Source organism: Ammospiza caudacuta, chromosome 3, assembly GCF_027887145.1.
Source record: "Ammospiza caudacuta isolate bAmmCau1 chromosome 3, bAmmCau1.pri, whole genome shotgun sequence".
In the NCBI taxonomy this organism is placed as follows: Eukaryota; Metazoa; Chordata; class Aves; order Passeriformes; family Passerellidae; genus Ammospiza; species Ammospiza caudacuta.
In genome coordinates, this window is record NC_080595.1 from 113,775,440 (window position 1) to 113,792,982 (window position 17,543).

The following is a 17,543-nucleotide window of genomic DNA, read 5'->3' on the forward strand; positions in this document are numbered from 1 at the left end:
TATTACTCTGTTTTCCACCTTGCTTCTCCCAAGCTCTTTTTTAAACCTTGTTACACTTAAAACTCTTACAGTTCTTAATATCCTTAAAAACCAAAGGATTTTTGTGTAGGTGGTGTAGGTAAGAGGCTGGTCTTACAAACTGCTAGTGATGCCCTCAATCTTACTGAATCTTTTGGTTTATATTTAAAAATTCCTCATGTGCTGTTCATGCAGGCATGTCTTTGTTTGCTTGGCGTGAATGTTGTAGTGAGGGACATCTCGGAATTTTTTGTCTTCGTGGCATGACCTGGTTTTATGTGGCTACCAATGCAATGAAAAATTTGTTAACTTAAATGAAACTAAAAGAATAACTGGGGAAAAACCCCAAAAAATTGCAGTACTTCCTATTTTTCCTGACAAATGTAGATTGGTTTTAGAGTTTTGAATATTTAGCTGCTGATGTTAATGACTGGGTCATGTGAGGATAATTTGGAGAACATCTTAAATTGCTTATAGACCTTTTGGAACTGAAAATGGGATTAAACAGTACTGTCAAAATCTGTACTGATGACTGCTTGCTTACATTTGCTACATGATAAGGGAATAAAGCTAAGGAGAGACAGATTCTAATGTCTTTATTTCCTAACGTACTCTAAACTTGCCAGAATTTCAGCACAGGGCAGAAAATACACTATAAACTGGAGGATCCCACAAACAGCACCTGTAGATATAAATAATAGACTAATAAAAAGCATAGCATGCTATTAATATTTTATATAAGATCAATCTGTTGACATTCAGGTGTGCTTATACTTAATAATGTACACAAGTACACAAATGTCTATATCCTGAAAAACAAAATAAACAGCACTTCTGCAGTGTTGTCACCAGTGTATTATGATGTTTCCTTACATAGGTGCATGACATTTACAGGTGAATGTCTTGGAGAGAGGTACTAAGTTGTATTGAATGAATATGAAACACTCATCATATTGTGGCTGTTACAATTAACAAATAAAAGATGGCCTTGAAGAGTGTAAGGATGCACAAAATTATAGACATATATTTTAGAAAAAAATTGTATTTAAAGTGTAAAAACGACCTAGTGACATTGATGGACATTTGTCTCTGTTATTCCTGAAAAAAAACCCAAAACATTGCCTATGAAAAGTATAAAAATATTCCAGAATGTTGATTTTATTAATTAAAGGATGCACAAATATTTTACTATGATGGTGTAAGGGAACCTCACATTTCTGCAGGTGCCTGAGTAACTAAATCAGAATAAACCACCACACTCCAGCCATCCCATTGTTCTCTTCATCTGTACAAAGGGAACCTGCAACCAAAACAGAGCCAGCTCCCTCTCCACGTGTGTTATTGGGATTTTCATTGTGCTGACAAGATGGGTGGGTTTGAGCAGGGCTCTGTTCTCCCTGCTGTCATCTGCACAACCCATCATCACTTGTGCTGGTGTCTTGTACCCACGTGTGCTATTTGATGTGGAGACAGGGATGAGAGAGGGAAAATGCTCTCCCCATGTTTGCTCTGAATACGTTTTCCAGTGCCACATAGTCTAACTTTTGCTTGTTCTAGGCTTGGGAGACAAAGCAAAAGCACAGTTCTCATGAAGGGGGAACCTGTGTGGAGCATGAACCAGTCAGTCAGAAGGAAAAGGATTGGGCCCCCAAAGTAAACTAATAAAAACTAACTTAGTCTTTTGTCATTCCCCTCTCTCAGGACACTTGAAAATAATCATAGATTAGAATCATAGAATATTTTGTGTTGGAAGAGACCCTTAAAGGTCATCTTGTCCAACCCTTTGCAATGAGCAGGAACATCTTTAACTACATCAGGTTATACATGTTCTCTTGAGGTGATCTGGGGATTCAGCACACAGTAGTTTTGGACCCTTGATGTCTCACCTAGATGAGGTCAGCTGCACAAAGCTTCTCTCTTTCCCACCCATTATTATCTTGTGTTTATTGCGAAAACAAATTGCATTTCTTGAAATCAACATGAAGATGACAGATCAGAGACTAAAACTCTGTCATGAATAAAGAAGTAATAGAATAGAGCTGGATGAGAGAGAAGCTTTAAATAAGGGATTAATACCTAAAATCTTCCTTCTTTTCTTTTTTTCCCCCTGATCTATCAGTTGCAATATAAATTATATTTCTCCCTTTGCCTAAATCTTGTCCTGCCTCTGTTTCCAGACCTCTGGCTGTAAGAGCACAACCATCACAATTTACAGTCATTTCCAAAGTAGTACCTTATGGCAACAGACGAACTCAAATCAGACCACATAATCACTTCCCTATGGGAATAAACAGTTGTCCTAAAAAGAATCTTAACACTCACAGGCCCATTTCATGTGGAACTCAGAGCACAAAATTGCTGAGGCAAGCAGCTGGACAATCCCACCAGTTATCTCACTGTCTGCCTGCTCTCCTTTTCCATTTTCTGGCTTTGCCATAGGATGAATACCATGGATGATGAGCCAGGGTGCAAGGCCCACAGCTTCTTTAGGCACACTTTGGGTGGCAAAAAGAAATTTGTGGGCAGATTTCTTTGTTGTTCCTGCATGTGGGGCTCTTAATTTGATGAGCTGAGGGGGTCTAATGTGTCCTGGCACCAGAAGTCAGTCTGCAAAGATTTCCAAATTCAGCAAAAACTGCTGAGAGTAATAGGGATCTCCAGGCTAAATCACTAGACTCACGAAAAGCATTATTTCCACTCTGGTTTTGAGGCATTATTTCTGCTTCTTCTGCTGGTATCTTAGCATCCCACCTCTCAAGTACTCTGTTATGACAAGATTGGGTCAACAATTAAGCAAGGATTGACTTTTCCAGCAGCACCTCCAGTGGCATTGTGTTGACAGGAAAAAAAGCTGCTTGTTGCCACTGCTGTTTAGTTCACCTTAAAAACATATCTTGTGGTCTTCCTGTTAAGCTGCTTTGCAAAATCACTCTAACACACAATCAGAAGGAGGGAAGGAATACTCTGAAGCTTGTGTTTGACAAGAAACCTAATCCTTAATCTTCCTGTGTGGCTGCCCTTCTCCTTTCTCCTCTCTTCTCAGCAGCCCTCTATGCCTTTTTTCTGTTTACCACAGAAAGGTGGTAAATATCCTGGTAAATCAGAATTAAGCCCTGGTGCAAAGGCCAGGTCTTCATCCATCTCCTCTCCAAGGTGGTGTTTTTGGTAGGAAATTCATGCCTTCAAAAATGCACACAGCTTGTGACAAAGATATATCTTCATCTAGAAAGCACCACACTGCTCTCTGTTGATGTGTCAATGAATAATTAATTGAGTGAAATAATTATATGCAATAGATTTTACCTTCTTGTAATTTGCAACTTGTTCCCCATGTTTCTGGAAAGTAAATGATCTAGACTTGCTGAGTTCTTTTATTTTTAACCCATACCTGGCTCACCTGGAATTGCTTTGGTTTAGATAATGTTGCTTGGGCATGATATTTTAAAATATTTCAGCCTGTAAGCAACTTTCTACTAAATAGTAATAAGAAGTCTTCCAGTAAATTCTTGTTAGTGTAGGAGCAGCTGCAGGGTAACAGGTTTTTGGATTAAAGGAACAATTATTTATCTGGCATAAAGGGTGCACATACTGGCTTAACCTGGCAAGGAGATGAACTTTAATATGACACTGATTTCAGTACAGTCTCACTCATTATAAAATCTAGAGACTCATTGAAGTAAATAAATATGTAGACAGTGCTACTGTTTTCTTGACACGTATATATATATACACGTGTGTATGTGCATTGTGTGGCAGATGCCAAACAAACAGATCTACTCTGTGTTAACGCTCTTCACAAATGTACCTGACAGACCAGAAGTTGGAAAACGTTGCTTGAAAATATTTACAGGTTTCTGGAAAAAAAAAAGGAAAAGAAAATCTACCAAAGAAAACCCAAACACACCAAAACAACACAGACCCAAAATTATTTCAGGCGTGTGGCGCCAGATTTCTGTGTTTGAGCACACGAGCTCATTAATCGTAGCTTTGAGCTGTGTAAAAATGTGCATCAGTGCCCTTGATGTGCCTATATTTTGGTGATGCATGAATTGTCTCTATATCCTGTCTAAAAAGTGGACACTAATATCTGCCCTGGAACATAATTAGAAGTCATAAAATACCCTGCTGCACTGAGTCAGGATCTCACCCATCTGGGATTGATACCAAGAGATGTTCTTTTCTGGTGTTGCTGTCAGCACAAATGTTTAAATATACCTTCAAGAGCTGAAATATTTGGAAAGAAATTCTGTTTGCCTTATGTAAGCAAGCAATAGTCTGCATTTAATGAAGGTTCATCCTTCAGTCTGTCTCTGTGAGAAGTGGAACAGAGTCACCTTAATTTCGAGAGGGCTGCATGTGTAAGTTGATAAAGGCGTAGGATCTTACCTAAAGGGACCTTTTAATTGTCATTCTATTCTATTCTATTCTATTCTATTCTATTCTATTCTATTCTATTCTATTCTCATTATAGAATTTTGGTTAGAAGCTAAAATTTTTAAGTGCAACAAAGTGAGCTTTTGTAGTTAAAAAAAATTAAAATGTTCATAGGAAAAAAGAAACTATCAGGGTATTTTGAAAGATACAGTATGCCTCCTTTAAGCATGAGTGATGAGCACAGATCCATTCTACACTAAGAAGGTCTTCATATCATCATCCTCATATAAACAATCTGAACTCCTTCTAGTAGTGCATTGAATTTTATGATATTTTGTACCACTGTCATATGCAGCTTATTCTTCTTTTTCTCATCTTTCCCTCAGGGAATAATAGTGCATGCAGTGGTAAGGTTTATTTCTTCCACAGAATTTTTTTGTTGTAGTCAGGTTGGAGAAGGCAGGTCAAAGAAAAGTGTTTTTTGCTTGGTGATAAAATATGTGTTAGTCCTTAAGATTATTTCTTTTTTTTCCCCAGGAGTTTGTTCTACTGTCTTGGATCAGTTGAAGAGAAAGTTTTCTCTCTTTCTCTCTCTCACACTAACTTTAAGTTAAAAGCTCAGTTTTGCCTGAGGAGTTATTGATCACAGTCTTGACTGAAAGATTTGGTGATCATTCAGCAGTTTTAGACCCAGGCCAAGTAATTGCCACTCTCAAGAAATAAACAATTGCAGAGCTAACCTGAGATAAACTGATGTAGCTCAATAGATTTCAATCGTTAATATCAGCTGAGGATTTGACCTAACTTTGGAAGGAATTTATGAGTTCAAAGGTGTGGAAAGCTGTTCTTGCTGCAAATCACTGCACATCCATGGTGTTCTTGCATCTTTGTAATCCTAGATACTGCTATGAGAGTTAAATTTAACATTTCTCATTAGAACCAGCATCCTAATATTTTCACAAACTGTGTTTTTTTAAAATTGTGAGTGAGGGTTCAATCTTTTTAAAGTTATACTAGATTGGAGAGACCTTAGTGATAATAGGTAATTTTTTCAGAGCATGAAATCAAACTATGTCAAATAACCATAACAAGGTGTTTTGACGGTAAAGCTTATGAGAACTAATAATTCACTGTTCCCACACTGAAATTCCAGCCCATTCATTTTTCTCAGAACAATAATATTACAGAAAGCCAAACCACACACACCCTAAGAAAAACCAAACCCAAACCAAATCAACCACAAGAGAAGCACGGAATTGTTCTTCATAGTCGAGTTTGCCAAAACACAGAAGAGGAGCTTTCCCTCACATTTCCTTTTTTTGAAGGTGGCACCTGTGTTGTGAACCCCACTGACCTGTTCTGCTCCGTCCCTGGTCGCTTGTCCCTGCTCAGCTCCACTTCCAAGTACAAAGTGACCATTGCAGAGGTGAAGAGGCGCCTCTCACCACCAGAATGCCTCAATGCCTCCCTCCTCGGAGGTATTTTGAGAAGGTAAGTTGACGGTGAGGATAACAACTCCTAGACAATGCAGTAATTGCTTTAATTTTATTTATTTTCAACAGATAGGTTTTGTTCTTTTCCCCTACTTGGATAGTGGTTGCACTTGAGGTGAACAGAAGGGGATGGATCAGGAGGGAACACTGGGGAATTTTCAGTAAATTAGCAAGTTTACATTTTTCATAAAACTGATTTTTTTGGCCTCTCTTCAGTTATTCATCAGATGTGGATAGATATTGCTTTGACTTGTTTTGAGCAAACAGAAAAAGAGAAAATTCACTGTGTGGAAAATTTCACCAGACCTATAAATCTAAATTCGTGCTGAGAAACAATCTCAAAGAAAATAGTTTTGCAATAGTTACAGCCCTCCCTCAACAAAAAAATAAAAAACTGAGATGTAGAGATGCCTTTTTCTTCCTTTATTTGCATGGTTTTTTGAGCACAAAAAAGATAGAATAACCTGCTTTTACTTTTTTCATTGTGAGATATTAGGGGAGAAGTGAAGACTTAGGTAAAGTTTTGCCTCTGACCCTTCACTGACCAGAGCAGACACCTGCAGAGAGCAGGAGCAGAAAGAAGGAAAGGGGCAGACTGTGCCTCACACTGCAAGAGGAAAACCAGGAGGCAACTGTAATTCAGCCAGGCATATCTAAGTCACGGCGTCCCTGAGGCGTCAGCTCAGATGGCATCAGCTGCCTGAACACCCTTTGATCAAAACTAGCTGGAAAGTCACGGGCTATTTCACTGCTGGCACTGAGGGCCACACTGATCCTCCTGCTTTTGCTGAAAGTCATTTTAACCAGCCTGAGACATGCAGGCACTCCAGAGCTGTCTTGACGCATCTTGGACAATAATGACTGTAGACTATAAATTGTTTTCAAGGCGTGAGTCCCATTCAACTGCCTCTAAGGGCATTGGAATCCAAAATCTACATTCACCAAAAATTTTCCCTCTGTTTGTTTCATCCTGGAGAAACCTTCAGCTAATTCTCATTTAAATACTCGTGCTGCAGATTTCATCAATACAGTGCAAGCTATTATGGATTCAAGGGCATCGACTTGAATGTGGGGGCTCACTTCTCTCCTCTGTTATTAAAATGTTTGAATGATCCCCACAGGTTTTTGACCCAGACTAAATATCTCCTCTCCCAAATTAACCCTTGGCATGGTTCAGGAGTTTGCAAAAACTAGGGACTCCTCCCTGTCTGCACTTTGGATGTGCTGATTCCGTTTTATGAATCAGAGAGAGCAATGGAAGAGATTTGGTCAGTTTGTCACTGAGGGTTTCACAGCTGGGGAACAGGCTCAAGGTAGGAATCTCAAATACATACTCTGTATTTGACCAGGAAAGATGTAGGAAAACAAAATCTCATTGATTGTTTGCCTGAGACCTTGAAGGCTTGTTTCTGCATCCTGTCAGCAGTCACTGGTTACCTATCTTCCCAAATAGCTTGCTTTGGGAGTAAAGTGTTCTTCTGAATAAAGAAAAAATTCTTTTCAGAAGATATTTCCTGACAAACAATGTGGCCAAAGTTTTGTTATTTTTTAATGGATAAAAGCAGACATCCAAATGGTGATACTCTGTTTTTGGTTTCCTCTTCTGCCTGTTGGAACTTGGACATGAATCTCAAAATATTTAGTTAATTATTTTTGCTACTCAGTAATTACTTTTTCTATGCTATGGACCCCTCAGTCTCATTTGGGGTTAATTACGAATTTCTTGTACAAAAAACAAAGGTGTAGACTCTTATCTAATTAAAGGACAGGTCATTCATTTGGGATGGGAGATATCGGGGTTCCAGTCACTGGTTTATTCATTGTTGAAGCATTTTAACATTAGTTGTTTGCTGTCAGCTGACTGCTGCATCTGTTTGAAAGACACAGGTTTAAATTCCCTCAGGCTGAGGAAGAATTTGAACCTACATCTGCTGCATTAGTGGATTTGTCTGAAATGACTCAAACTCTACAGAAAAGTAGCTGGGACACCCCAGGACCCATTTTGTGAGAACAATGGGATACAGGTGTTTGGCAATGGGGCACAGATAACCAATGATGGCTGAGATTTTAGCTTCAGCATTTCCTCTTGTCTTGGCCTTCTTACTTGTGAGTTTTGGGCTTTGCAGACAACATTTCCAAATACCCAGGTCTCTACATAAATTATAATGGGATAGTTAGAGCTGGTTTCCACATAGACATCTACATCTAAGTATCTATCTGGCTTCCTTTAATAGCCAAAGATGAGTAAAGTTCACTCATTGTGGATATCAGTTTAATCTAATTCTAGAAGGTCATGTTTGTGTCTAATTTGTCTTTGGAGCCTGGCTTGGCTAAATCAGGTGTAAGTGTTTGCACTGTCAATATTTAGATTTAGTCACTGAAACCCCAGGTGCCATGCCCAGATCAGGACACTGGGCTCCACTAGGTGGAAACTGCCTGAAGATCTGATGCCCCCATGACAGGCATTAAAATCTCTAACTCTGCCAAAGAGATGGTGTTAAAGAATCACCTGGAGTACGCAGGAAATTAAGAATACAGCTCTGAAATATTTCCCGTGGATGTCACCACTGAAGGCATTACCCTACATATTTGTCAATGAAGTGTGCACAATTTCTAGGTTTATATTAACATGGGGGAAAGGTGCAGAATAATGACAAATATCTCTCTTTCCTGCTGTTCTCTCATGACAGAGCAAAATCCAAGAACGGAGGACGCTGCTTGAGAGAAAAATTAGACAGACTTGGACTAAATTTGCCTGCAGGAAGAAGAAAAGCAGCAAATGTCACACTCCTGACTTCCCTGGTAGAAGGTAGGGTCTCTAATATTGCAATATAATATTACCATCATTAAAATGTTTCATGGCATGCAACTATTTCAGCCATTGGGTTAAATTCCATAATCTGTATTTTGTATAAAGAGACCTGACTTGCCTAAAGCCATAGAAAGAGTGAGTTGCAGAATGGAAGTTTACTCTGAGATATCTTGGCTCCCAGCAAGTGTCTTGGTTCTGCAGTTTCCTCAGCATTGATTTGTGCTTACAAATCGATGTTCTGAGTGTTTTTGTGAGAGAGATGAATGTCTTATACTAACTCTGTAAGTAGGTTTGTTTATCCTCCTTATCTTTTTTTTTAAACTTATGAATTTCCTGGAGCTGGTCCAAAAATGTGATGATTTTTTTTTGTCTCCCATAAGAAAGCATAATATTTAGACAAGCCTTTTCCCCACACACATAAATGAATGAAATCTGTTTTCAGATAATATCTAGACAGGCTCAGGAGATACCTTCTTGGCCTTTATTTGTTGTTTAAATATCATTCACCAAATACTGCCAGGTTCTTCAAACCTTCAGCTGGGAGATGCAGGTTCAAACCCCTCAGGCAAAGGGAAGAAACTCTACCTGCATCTCCTCTGTTCTGGGTGAATCCACTAAGTACCCAGTTTGTTGTTTGGCTGTGAGTTGCAGCTCTGGGAATTTCAGATCCCTCCTCCTTGATGCTGAGAGAACTCAGCTCATCCTAAAGGTCAATACCTTCTACAGTCGTAGCCTGAAAGGGCCATAGAGATCTAGGCAAGTGGGCTGAGGTCTCAGCACTTATTACCACAGAATTACAGAATTACAGAAGGATTGAGGCTGGAAGACTCCTCTGGTGATCTCCCAGGCCAATCCTCCTGCTCAAAGCAGGGTCAATTAGAAGAGCTTGCTCAGGACTTTGTGAGTTTTTTATTATCCCAAAGGATGGAGACTCTTCAAGGCAGAAATAGCATTGAATCCTCAACACTGATGATTTTCAGTATCTATGACAAGGGATGAGATTTTCAGGGGTCACTGAGCACAGGGAAGTTCAGTGGGGCTGCTCTGAAGCACAGGTGTGTCCATATCACACCTGCTTGCAATTGGAAGCTCTCATGGAGTTACAGTCTTAGAAAAGGTACCAAGTTAGAGGAGCAAGGGCTGTTCCCACCTTCAGGCATCTCGGGTCAGGGCAGAATAAACACAGCTGGGTTTTATCAGTAAACAGAACGGTGGCTTTAAGCTGAAATCAGGAAGAAATTGTTCCCTGTGAGGGTGGTGAGGCCCTGGCACAGGGTGCCCAGAGAAGCTGTGGCTGCCCCTGGATCCCTGGAAGTGTCCAAGGCCAGGCTGGACAGGGCTTGGAGCAGCCTGGGGTGGTGGAAACTGTCCCTGCCCATGGCAGGGTGTGGATCTGGGTTATCTTTAAGGTTTTTTCCAACCTAGACCATTCCATTGCTCTGGTATTCTATGTGACCGGCTATTCATTCATCAGAAGAGACTGAGAGGGAGGAAGGCACCTGTCTGACGACTGCTGGCCTGGGGCTGATGGCTGAGAACCTTTCCTCTAAGTCAGGGTTAGACTCCTGCTTCCCAGGAATGGAGCTGTGCCACCTCCCTGCCTTTATTCAAAGCCTGTAGCAAACCTGCTATCAAACCTGTGGTGTTGCTTCTGTTCTTGGACTTGCCTTGTTTTGCCTTACCTTTCTGTGAGTCCTAAACACAAATACTGATGTGCCTGAGCTCACTTTGGCAGAGACCTTTTTGCCTGGATATGCTAATTGTGAATTTTATCCCGTGGAATTTTTGGCAATGGCACTACCATGTTACCATTACAACAGAAAATTAAATGAAGCTCATTTCCTGTGTGTGTAACCAATTCTGGGTCAAACTTGGAGGTGCTCATTGAATTCTTGGAGGTATAAGCTGCTCTCACTTTGGACATGCAGATATTCCTTCCAGGTGCAACTAACTTACAGCACAATTTCTTCAAGTAAAACCATCCTTCAATGATTCCTGCTGCTGGAGGAGGCAGAAATGGAAGGACATAGGCTTGTTCTGTGGGTTAGGGAGTCCAGAGAGAAGGCAACACAAGCTTTTTCTGTGTGATAGCAATACAGAAATGGAAATAATAATTATAATTTGTTAGTTTTAATAAATCTCTAAAATATCAGGTACACTCTGTGTACCTCTCATAAGAACCCAGGATTGTGTCACTCTTGACTTCTTTAGATGGATGGTTCTAAATTTATTATTACTAAAAGTCCTCACAGTCTTCAATATATTGAGGTTTTAATATCTCTTTAAGGTAAAAGCATGCTTAACCTCTTGAATATCTATGTGATACAAGATATGGCAAAATTAGTTGCATTATTGTGTTTATTGACAAAAACCAAGTCAAAAATCTCTGTCATGACTCATGCTTCTCTTCCTCTAAAACGTACTGAAATCATTGAGTTTTGGGGAGTCTGCAAAACTCAAGGAGGAACTGAAATTTATTTCTAGGCTTTGGCTGCCACATGAAGGTCCAGATTTTATGAAAAGTATTCTGTGGCCTCTTGTTTTATGCAAAGTTTTTTTCTCTTTAGAGTTCTGCTCTACTGCAGGATGCTTACTGCTGCCTGGATCAGGTCACATCTTTAGAGTCTTTGTTAGGGACCAAAATAAGAATTGTTTGACAGATCAGTTCTGTTCTCTTTGTCATGCACATAAATCAGTACAAGGAGTGAAAAGGCAGAGAGGGAGGGTGAAATCAGTGTTGCAGGGCTCTCCTGAGCAATTTGGGGACACATCACCGTGCAACCTGCAGGCGAGGGATGCCCTCTAGTGCCTGGACTAGATTGAGGGAAAGGTCATTTCTCTTAGGAGTTCCAAAAGGAAAATTCCTACACATTTGCTGTAAAATAAAGTCTTCTCCGACAAATACTAGTATTTCCAAGGCTAAGCTTTACTGTGGGCTCAAAAGAGTCAAAAGTTTCTCCAGCGGAAGCAATGAAGGATGTGAAAAGAGGGGATGTGTCCCCTTCTGTTTGAACGGGTCACTTAACAAGGCATAAGTATGATTGCAGATGCAGGTTAAAGCAGTGCATGAATGATTTTTAAGCCATCAGATTACATAAAAAAAAAGAAGAAAAACTAATAAAAAATTCTAGAGTTTGTTTTTCTGTCAAACCTGATTAAGACACTATATTTCCCACACAGAGAATTAATGGCATTCATCATTTGGGGACCAAAACTCTTGAGAAAAATAGGTCAGTGGCTTCTTTTTTCATCGTGCTCTCAACTATCACACTTCTCCCCCACCAGCCTTTGTTTAAACATCCTTCCACTTGTTCCTCCTCCCTTCTCACCCTACAAATAGAATAAACTTTCCTTCCACCTCCCGCCTGTCCCTCCTCCCCCTGAGTAACATTTCTGCCGGGTAGAGCATCCGGAGGAGGCTCAGCTGAGGAGAGTGGGAGGCTCAGATGCCGAGTGTCCCTCTCCTGGGGACACAGCTCCTGCCTTCACTCCTCACCGGAGCAGCTCTCACTCCTGCTGGCCCCGGGGGACCCTCACTCTGCTCCTGCACCTGCCCACAGAAACCTTTCAAGGTGCTGCTCTCCCCACCGAGGCTCTCCAAGCTGTCCCTGCCCATTCTGCTCCAGCACCTGTCCCTTTTCCATCGTGCAAAGCTCGCTGGTCAATTGTCAAACAGAGGAGAGCCAGGAGATGCAGGGCTGGGCTTAAGGAGAGACCAAGATTCCCAGCATTTCTCTTTATCTCGGCAGGAGGAAAGACCTGGAGGTGTCACACTCAGAGAAATTGGATTTTAGTTGAATTTAGATTGTAACAAGACAAGTAACTCTAATAGTAAGGGGTTTTAGTTGTTTCTACCTTTATCGTGATTCCTAGTGTGCAGTAAATAGCAACGAGGCAGAAGATGAGAAATCTAAGGTAAAAGAAAAAGATCAATTCATCCACATTTCCAACATGGGGAAATTGGATTTTAGGTTTTTAGGATTAGGATTTTAGGTTGAATTTACATTGAAACAAGGCAAGTAATGTAATAGTAAGATGTTTTAGTTGTTTCTACCTTTATCGTGATTCCTATTGTGAGGTAAATAACAACTAGGCAGCAGATGGGAAATCTAAGGTCGGTTCACAAACAAAAAAGGTCGGTTCATCCACATTTCCACACGGGGAAATTGGATCCTAGGTTTTTTGGTTGAATCTAGATGGAAACAAGGCAAGTAACTATAACAGTAAGGCATTTTACTTGTTTCTACCTTTATCATTATTCCTACTGTGAGGTAAATAACAAATAGGCAGAAGATGGGAAATCTAAGGTGAAAGACAAAAGGTTGGTTCATCCACATTTCCACACGGGGAAATTGGATTTTAGGTTTTTAGGTTGAATTTAGATTGAAACAAGGTCAGAGGGTTTGGTGGTTTCTACCTTTATTGTGATTCCTATAATGAGGTAAATAACAACTAGGCAGAAGATGGGAAATCTAAGGTAAAAGAGAAAAGGTCGGTTCATCCACATTTCCACATGGGGAAATTGGAGTTTAGATTTTTAGGATTAGGATTTTAGGTTGAATTTACATTGAAACAAGGCAAGTAACTATAATACTAAGGGGTTTTAGTTGTTTCTACCTTTATCATGATTCCTACTGTGCGGTAAATAGCAACTAGGCAGAAGATGGGAAATCTAAGGTCAAAGAAAAAGATCAGTTCATCCACATTTCCAACATGGGGAAATTGGATTTTAGGTTTTTAGGATTAGGATTTTGGGTTGAATTTAGATTGAAACAAGGTAAGTAACTATAAGAGTCAGGGGTTTTAGTTGTTTTTACCTTTATCGTGATTCCCATAATGAGGTAAATAACAACTAGGCAGAAGATGGGAAATCTAAGGTAAAAGAAAAATGGTCAGTTCATCCACATTTCCAGCATTTACACATTTTCTCCCAAAGTAAATGTTTGTCTGAATTATGCTGTAGAAAAAGAAAGAACATATTCTATGACATTTTGTATAAACTACTTTCCCCCACCAAGCAGAATTAATCCTACTGTACAGTAATCAAAAGGATATCTATTCATAAAAAAAAATGTATATCACAGTACACTTCTAAGCATCAAATCATCATTTGGTCCTGGTTTGAAATTACATTTTTGCTTAACAATGAGATAGGAGAAATTATGCTCTGCAGAGTGTTCTGAAGTCCAAATTTTAACATTGTTTTTTAAATTAGAATTTGTAGTTAGAATTCAGGATGCCTGCTCCTTATACCATATGCATGCTTATATGAATAAATATGCATAGCTCTGACATGCATTTTTAGTATATGTGAGCTTTCCATTTCCAGAAAAATATTTTCAATTTTAATTTAAATTATTTTAATTATTACTTCATTAAAAACAGTAATTACATTTGTCTCTACATTTTCACCAATCTATATTCAAGAAGAGATAAGTAATTTTTTTTCTTTTTGTTCAAATGGTTTTATATCACAGTCACAATCCCAGGTCCAGACAGGTTTTATACCTTTGAATAATTTTCTCAGATTATCAGAACAGTTTAGTATCATTTTCTCAGCTCTAGAAAATAATATAAACCATCTTTATAAATACAAATTTAAATGACAATTCACATTTTCATTCCCTCTTTTTCTAGCAGTAAGTGGAAACATTCGCATTTCAGTCATTTAATTTTTGATCATGTTGAATGAATGCAAACATTTCAACACAAAAAGCTCTGCTCTCCTGAAGAAACCAACACTTTTGCAATGGCTAAATGTTTAAATTCTTTGCTGTCTACATTCCTTGTACTGTTACTGGGACTGACTGGGACCATGATGAAGCTGTCTAGAAAATTGCAATTGCACCTGATGACAGCTTCAAAGGGTTTGATTTTTATTTTCTTTCCATGCTGTAATGAAGATAAACCTACAAAGTATTTTAACAGAATTTTGTTGAAAAGAAAGCCCTGGTGCTCTTCTGAAATAAGTTTACTCTGTAAGTCTTTATTTAAGGAAGAATAAAAGCATATCTGAAACAGACATTTTGAAACTACTCTACAGAAATGTAAAATCTATGGCTTAAATTTTTACCCTTTCTCACCCGTGAAGAAGCCTGGGATAGAGGTTTGAAATACAAAGCAATCAGTCAACTGTATGCCTATTCATTCTGATCCTCTGTTATCTTATCACTGAAACACATTTTGCTTCCACTGGAAATTATTTTACTTTTCTAGAAGCTGCAAACTAAGTGGAAACTGTTTCTCCTTTCAGCTCAGAGATGCTGATTGCTTGTTAATGTCTTCATTCTTTTTAGGAATACTGAAAAATCATGTTTAAAACAAATCCAGAGAAAGCAGATGATTTTGACTCAAATCTTCAATTTTTGCTGTAAAGTCAGTTACAGCTGCAGAGGTTGTAGCTGGCTGGTATCAGCAAACAGATTGCCTGAGAGTGGTGCATGGATTTTGTCAGTTCCTGATTAAACTGGGGCAGATAAACACCCAGTAAAGCATTTTCTTGTGGAATCAAAAGGTCTTTTTCCATGAAAAGCTCCAGTGGTAGAAAGGGAGACAATAATATCTCAAAAGAGGGAGAATGGAGTTCAAGTAGAGGTCAATGCATGCAGTTTCTTGCTCCTCATACTGTCCCTGGCACAGGACCACTGTTTCCATGGAACTTCTCCTCTTCCTTGGCTTAACCAAGCCTGGCTGAGAATGGGATTCATCTCCCCACCTTCACTGCAGTTGCACCTTCTCATGTCAGATCATAGTAAACAGGCAGAAATCAGCACTTCTGGGTTTCATGATTTAATTTAATGTTTAAATGAAGTTAAATTAATAATTAACATTTTATTATGTTGCTCAGAACATCTGTGGAATTTCCATAGCTGGAAACATTCAAGACTAGACTTGAAAAAGCCTTGAATAACGTCATCTAAGGCGATGCTGTCAGCAGAAGGTGATTTCCCGAGTTCTAATCTAGAGTTTCCATAATTCCTCTGATTCTCTTTTGTCTTCTACTCTAGTACAGGATGATACATGCTTCAAGTGCTACTTTGTCTCCATTGACTTGAAAGTATTAAGTCAGACATCAATATTGACATTTAATCTGATGAATTCCACTGCAGATATTCTCAAAGTGAGGAGCTGCATGTCCTGTATCCCTCCTGGCAGCTTCAGCCTTTTGAACTTCAAAGAGCCAAAGTCCAATGCCACTTCTGATGGCAATCAAGCACACAACTCTGAAAAAAAAGAAAAGTGAAAAATCTACAACCCCTGAACTCCAAAACTATTCTGGAGCACATCTCTGTTATTCACTCATGCAGATGTGCTTCAACATACACTTCTGGTAGCTGACCTATTTCTTCTTTCTGCAATGAGATGAGAGCAAGTGTCATCTGGAAATGCCTATTTCCCACCAGGCAAAGCTAACTTAGGCACAGCTGTTCACAATCCAGACAGCTGCTTTTGATCAGATAAATCCCAAACCAAGGTTGTCAGAGTCACAGCATGCAGGTCAGAGTGTTCAGTAAACCCTAAATTTAAATTCTGGATTCTCTAAGCTAGGGAAGAAGGTGCTTTCCTTTCAGAGGCATTTGTCTGTCAGCACAGAGCTGGGTTCTTGTGTTCAGTCTTTGCAGTGAGGTAGAGAGGTGCTCAGTGCAACTGCCTTCTTCATCATCTTCCCTTGTTGTTTTGCCTGGTCAGTTTTGTTTGCAATCCTTCTGGAAACAAAATTATTTATTGAGTTCTCCCTTGGGGTCTGTTCTTCTCTGGTGTGGGGCACTTGTACTGTTGGCTTAGCCTCTAAGGAAATGTACTGGAATGTGTGTTATCCCCATGGGGCTTTTCTGAGGTAGAGGGTTCTTCTTCCATTACACCCATGCACTGAGGCACCAAAGGCTGACTCAGGTCTTCAAAGTTGTTTATTCCTACTTTCTGCTCTTTTCCATGCCTTGAATATAAATTATGAACAGGGCTTGCAAAATTGGGCAGCTGCCCAATACTCACTGATGGCAAGACAGGGCCAAGTGTCTTGGCCAGTGTTTTCTCCTGAGAGGGACATCTTTCCATCTGATGAGAGGAATATCCTTCCTATCTTCTGCCTGGCACCAGCTGATGGCTAAACATCAACAGCCCAGCTGGGCTGAAATGTATAACTGACTTGAGAATCACTGTCTACAGAAGTGATTTGCTAATGTTTGGGGGTTTTTTTTAAGAATGTAATAAATTCTGGAACAATAATAACAACAATGTAATGACGATGATGATGGTAATAATAACCTTAAGAAATGACTGACCCATTTTGTTTGACCGCAGGGGAAGCGCTACATTTGGCCAGAGATTTCGGCTACACCTGTGAAACAGAGTTCCCTGCCAAGGCAGTAGGAGAGCACATTGCCAGACAGCACATGGAACAGAAAGAGCAGACAGCGAGGAAAAAGATGATCCTAGCGACCAAGTAAGGAGGGAGAGGGAGCAAAAAAAGAAATCGGTCTGTCACTTCTCCATGTGGGATCTGTGGGCTGGGGGAGGGAGGAGTGGGAGTATGGAGCTGGGATTGTGGTGGCTGCTATCACAGCAGGGCTCACTGGCTGTGGGTGAGTGAGATCCTCCTCGGAGATGCTGAAAGAGGGACCTGATTTACTGCAGTGGGGTTTTAGTGGCTGTGCTCTCATTGCCTGTGGTTTAGGGGACACATACATCTTCCCAGAGGCTTTGGTTTAGATGAGAGCAGAGGATATTATTACATGGTAAGATCTGTGGGATGGAAACTGGCTTTGTCTCCTGTTTGTGTGTGAGCAGATCTAAGCCTTTGCTGGAGTACTGGTTACTGTTGGGTAATTATCATTAGTCTGCTGAGG

The 17,543-nt window shown here is 39.8% G+C and overlaps 1 protein-coding gene across 1 annotated transcript in view; it reads left to right on the forward strand.

The window, feature by feature from the left end:
- Positions 1-17,543, forward strand: part of TFAP2D (transcription factor AP-2 delta) — a 45,578-nt gene that overhangs the window by 7,585 nt on the left and 20,450 nt on the right. Inside the window, exons 3-5 of the mRNA XM_058801520.1 lie at positions 5,718-5,883; positions 8,576-8,694; positions 16,999-17,140. Of these exons, the coding sequence (XP_058657503.1) occupies positions 5,718-5,883; positions 8,576-8,694; positions 16,999-17,140 (427 nt within the window). The remainder of the gene's footprint in view (positions 1-5,717; positions 5,884-8,575; positions 8,695-16,998; positions 17,141-17,543) is intronic.